Source organism: Herpailurus yagouaroundi, unplaced genomic scaffold (assembly GCF_014898765.1).
Source record: "Herpailurus yagouaroundi ecotype Mexico unplaced genomic scaffold, PumYag 207, whole genome shotgun sequence".
Lineage (NCBI taxonomy): Eukaryota > Metazoa > Chordata > Mammalia > Carnivora > Felidae > Herpailurus > Herpailurus yagouaroundi.
This window is the reverse complement of record NW_024412438.1, coordinates 136353-141439: the sequence shown is the minus strand read 5'-3', so window position 1 is coordinate 141439 and position 5087 is coordinate 136353. Positions and strand designations below refer to the sequence as shown.

Genomic DNA, 5087 nt, shown 5'->3' with positions numbered 1-5087 from the left:
TTTTTTTTTTTTTTTTTTTTTTTTTTTTTTTTTTTTAATGCTCTCAGCATCATGCCTGATACAGTGGAGGGCACATCGTCAGACTGAGACTGAATGAATAAGCAGTTGTAAATTCACTCTGTGGGGAGCTCATTACCTATTCAAGTGGATGCTTAAGGGACCTTTTTTTTTTTTTTTTGCATTACATGGGAGGTAAGACAGGTGAATCGTAAACTTTCTACTCCTAAGATCTAGAATATTCTCAAACAGGCACTTCACAATTTCCCAGCTCTTTGCCATGGAATACGGTCCACTTGCTTCTGTCTCTGAGTCTCTCCTCCCTCCTATCTCTCCCTCTCTTCCTCCTTTGTTCCCTTTTCTTAATCAGACTGCCGTCCTACGACTAAATCTTAATCTGCAACAACTCTTGGCTCTACCCCTTTCATTCGGATACCCCCTTGATTTCCTTCCAGTTCTTTCTCCGCTGTCTCGAACTCCCGCACTCCTTCCTTCTCTCTCCCTCCTCCCCTCCCTCGTGTACCACTCCCTCCTCTCCCTCCTTCTTTGCTCCCGCGACTTCACTTTGCGCGCTCGCTTCCCCCGACGGTCTCCCCCTCCTTCCCGCTCTCGGACCTTCTTACCCTAGTTTGGAAATGCAGCAGACCGCTGGGCCCGCCACCATTGGATGCGCCGCGCCGTCACTCTGCGGCAGGAGGCGCTCCTATTGGTCGGGCCGGAGGCGGGTGCGGCGCCGACTATAAAAGGAGCGCCCGGCGGAGGCGCGCGGAGCGGCTCCGACAGGACGGGGTCGGGAGGGGACCGGGCGGCGGGGAGCTGGTCGCCGAGAGCCGGGGTGCGGGTTCCGGAGCAGCGTCCCCCACCCCTCCCCGCACCAGCCTCTGCTCCGCTCGTCGGCCGGGGCTCCCGCCTCCGAGCCCCGCCACCCGCGGCCGTCGCCCGCGCAGCCCCGAGGGCCCCTCGCCTCTGCTGCACGTGCCGCGCCCCGTCCGGCCGCCGCGATGAGCGAGGTGAGCTCCGGGCGAGCCTGCGGCGGGGAGGCCGCGGCGCGGGAACCCGGGAGCGAGGGAGGGCGCGGTAGCCCCGAGTCCCCGAGCCTTCCGGGGACGCCCCACTGCCCCTCCGGGGAAGCTCCCGCCCCGGGCGCTGGGAAGCGACTGCAAGACGGAGGCTTTCAGCCCGGCGCTTTGGATGGAGCTTTGGGGGGGGGGGGCGGGCGGGGGGGACTGCGGTGATAATTCGCCTCTTCGGGATACCGCTCTCTGCATCTGTCTTAGCGCTACGAGGTCACTCGGGCTTCCCTGCACTCCCCGGACTTCGGAGAGAAAGGCTCGCCTGTACCCTCCTTCTCCAGGCTGTGCTGCACTCGCTCCTTAGGTAGCATTCAGCCACAACCCCAGCCCTCGCCCCCTGTGGGCGGCACCTCCCCCCTTTGGGGAAGGTGGCATCCCCCCCCCCCCCCGCCCCATTCAGACAGGAGCCAACCATTGGAGGGACCGGTTCTGCTATTCAGAAGCCCCTGTTGTGGGGGCACGTCTACTCCTGGAGCCACGTCCCCTTCCGGAGAGGTCTCCCTCTGCAGTGTTACAGCCTAGGTCTTTCTGGCTGGCTCTGTGGCATCCATCTGAGACAGAGCCAGTCCATCAACTGGGATTTTCTCTTTTCCAAGGACACTGTCCCTAGGTGGGGGTCAAAGCAGAGACTTGGAAAGACCTCTCCCATTGTTTGAATGCATTTGGAGGATCCAAAAACCAGGATCTCCCTTCCCAAGTGAAGTCAGTATGGGCTATGTAGCATCGCAGGCTTGCCCTCTGCAACCCCCTTTCCTAGTACCCAGGATCTTGTGATAAATCCAGCGTCTCAGCCACATGCCAGGGCCTTCCTAGCTATGTGGTCTTAGGCAGGTCACTGGATCGTTCTCTGCTTCGTTGTTTGATCTGTAAAATTGGGGTAATACGGATCGTTCAAGTGATTAAATGAGATAATAATATGCAAAAGACTTAGAACAGTGGCACAGAGGAGGTCCTCAATCCACATTAGCTAATCTATCGTTACTGTCTCCCCGTTTCTGTTTTGGAATATTACAGAAAATTAGCGCAAGAATTCTCAAGAATTCCAGGTTAGGGAGGGGACAGGACCCTGGAACCTAGGTCTCAATTTAGATCTTGATCTCTAGTAGGAGTTCTACTAAAAGTTGTCGTCCAGGGAACCAATTAGTGCCAACGGCTGTGTTGTGTTGGTTGCTATGTCCACTGAGTTTATCCTGGAAAATTCAGCTAGTCTGGGGGCTGCAGATGAACCCAAGTGGCTCCAAGTCCCTCACCTAGTTGTGACTGTGACCAGGGCAGCCTTTCAGAAAGAGAAGGAAAGAAAAATTGTTCAATCTTCTTTCCACTTCTTTTTCTTTTTTTTTTTTTACCATTTAAAAAAATATTTATTTTTGAGTGAGAGCGCACAAGCAAGCAGGGGAGGGGCAGAGAGCGAATAGAGACGCAGAATCCAAAGCAGGCTCCAGGCTCTGAGCTGTCAGCACGCGACTCGAACCCATGAACCGTGACATCACGACCTGAGCCAAAGTCAGATGCTTAACCGACTGAGCCACCCAGGCGTCCCCTTTCCTCTTGCTTCTAATGTGAGCAGCCCTGATATGAGAAGAGAGGTTTCCTTTGCCCTCTTTTCAGTGAGCTCTGGAGTTCAAGGCCCCCTCTAGTGTTTCTAAATCTGAAAGTTGCAATTCAAGCCGTCTCCTGGGAGATTGTGACCCGAAGGCTATGCCAGCATGAATATGTGTGGTTAGCCTGTGCTTTGGGGGGGGGAAGTGAGCAGACTCTCTGTAGGGCACGCTACAGGGGCTGGCATTTAGGGTGGCATTTGGTGGAGGAATGAAGCTGTTTCGGTGACCAGGAAGACCGTTTGGTGTGTGAGGGGAAAGTCAAGCCTTGACTTGGTGGCGGAACTTGGCTAGCCTCACTCAGGAGCTCGCTCAGTAGAATGATGACTGTAGGATCCTCGGATGGGGACTAGCTGTGTGTGTGCTCAGGGGTGCCCAGGCCGTCAGAGTGAACTGGTTCTAACTAGCAATTTAGTTCTCAAGGCTGCCTTCTAATATGGAGCTGAGCCTGGCTTCAGGGATGAGTATTTATAAAATCCAGAAGCAGCCACCTGGGTCTACGCAGAGACTAGCTCTTTCTGAACCAGATCCCCAAGGGGTCTCTGCTCCCTGAGAGGCCAAGACCCGGCCTGTTTTCTTCCTCTGGTAGGAAAAAAAAAAAAAAAAGACGATAAAAAGCGGAAGTATTGCCCAGGGCTCTGGAGCTCCAGGGAGACGCCAAACCTCTCCACCTCTCCCTGGGCAGCCCCAAGGCTCTCCACCTCGGGCTGCCCAGGAAAGCCCCGTGCACCCTAAATCTTATATAAGCTTCACCCCCCCCCACCCCACCTGTTTATTTTCTTGCTTCAGAGAAACTGCCTGAAACGAGAGGATTTGGGATCTCCTTACGAGATTCCCATTTCAACTGAAGAACCAAGACCGGAGAGCAGTCTTCAGACGTAGGGCAACCAAGGAGCAGGGGTTCCGGTGGGGCTGCTGGGGACGATCTCCAGCTCCTCTTTGCCTCCATGGCTGTTTGCTGTCCCTCAGTACTGCAGCAGAGCATTTCCCCATAAACGTACTTGTGTGTGTGTGTGTGTGTGTACCCATGCACAGGGGAGCTGCAGGGGACTCAGCTCCAGCTTGCTGTATTCACAGCTGCAGGCAGGACTTGATTGCTGTGAATCACGGTCTATCTCTTATAGTTTTGTAACTTTTCACTGGTTTCAATGAAGGATGGGAATGGGAGGTGCACGCCGTCGCTGGGGGCTCTGTCCCATGACCCCTCGTGACACTCCTACGGTGTAGCCGGCTGCTTACAGCACCGATGCAAGTTCTCCTGTGATCCTGTCGCATTTTTCAACTGTGAGGAGCCCAGCTGGTGCGGTCCCTTGGTCTGGCCATCATTCTGTTGAAACGGGGGTCGTGGATGCCTGGGAACTGTGCTCACAATGTCTGTCTTGTGTTTTGGCTGGCAGGGGCCAAAAATCCGTTAAACCTCGCTAGGAGAGAGCTCAGAACTGGTGCTCCCTCCTTTATCCTCCTGCTGGCTCTCGTCTTAGGTACTGGGAATGAGATATCGCATTTGGGAGATCACGTTCTCGTTCGTGTGCATATCTGTCAGAGTCTGCAACCTTCCCCACAACGGAAGCTTGGGCAGGCTGATACCATTCTGTTGTCTTCTGTGAGCCAGTTGTTAGGGAACCTGGAAGGGACTTGGAGGAAATCCAAGTTTCCCTCTCTCTTCGGTATTTTATTATAATTATTACGGTTCTATTGGACATATAAAATAGAAGGGCTAGCTACTTAATATTGGAATGCCCTCCCACCTCTGAAAATAATCTGTCTTCCAAAGCGAGGGAAATCAGAACTTGGTTCCAGAACTTGCTTTCTCAGTCACCCATCGAGGTCATTGGCTTTAGCTGCTTGAGCGGGAGCCCCTCGCTGGTAAAAGTGGATGACTGTTACCTTCTAGCCAGGAATTGGGACGACTGTTTTTCCTAAGCCGCAGCTGTGATCTGTTGCATCGTGGAATGTCACGGCTCTATAAGGGCAGGCACCCATAAGCAATGTGGCTGGAGTTGAAATATGCAAACCTGAGGCATCTTTCCTGTCTGTCTGTGGAGCGTCTTCAGGAATGCAAGTGATGGAGATAGGGTTGAAGGGGGAGAAGAGGAAGAAGGGTCAGGTGAGTGAGTGTCCTTTCAGAGCAGTGGTTCTATGAATGCCTTTCCCTGTTTTCTGTTTCTCTATAGTCCCAAATTGCCCTTCATGAGTTTCTTTTCTCATGGAAAAAAATTTTGGGTGCTCAGGTGGCTTGGTTGGTTGAGTGGCTGACTCTTGGTTTTGGCTCAGGTCATGATCTCACAGTTTGTGCGTTCAAGCCCTGTGTTGGGCTCCACACTGACCACACAGAACTTGCTTGGGATCCTCTCTCAAAATAAATAAACTTAGAAAGAAAGAAAGAAAGAAAGAAAGAAAGAAAGAAAGAAAGAAAGAA

At 53.2% G+C, this 5087-nt stretch overlaps 1 protein-coding gene across 2 annotated transcripts in view; it reads left to right on the top strand.

Moving 5' to 3' along the window:
• The first annotated feature begins 772 nt into the window (after positions 1-772).
• Positions 773-5087, top strand: part of PCP4L1 (Purkinje cell protein 4 like 1) — a 24766-nt gene continuing 20451 nt past the window's right edge. Inside the window, exon 1 of one of the 2 annotated variants that reach the window (XM_040452364.1) lies at positions 773-1007. In XM_040452364.1, coding sequence (XP_040308298.1) covers positions 999-1007 — 9 coding nt within the window. In that variant the 5' untranslated portion in view covers positions 773-998. The remainder of the gene's footprint in view (positions 1008-5087) is intronic. The other variant, XM_040452365.1, reaches the window with a different exon arrangement.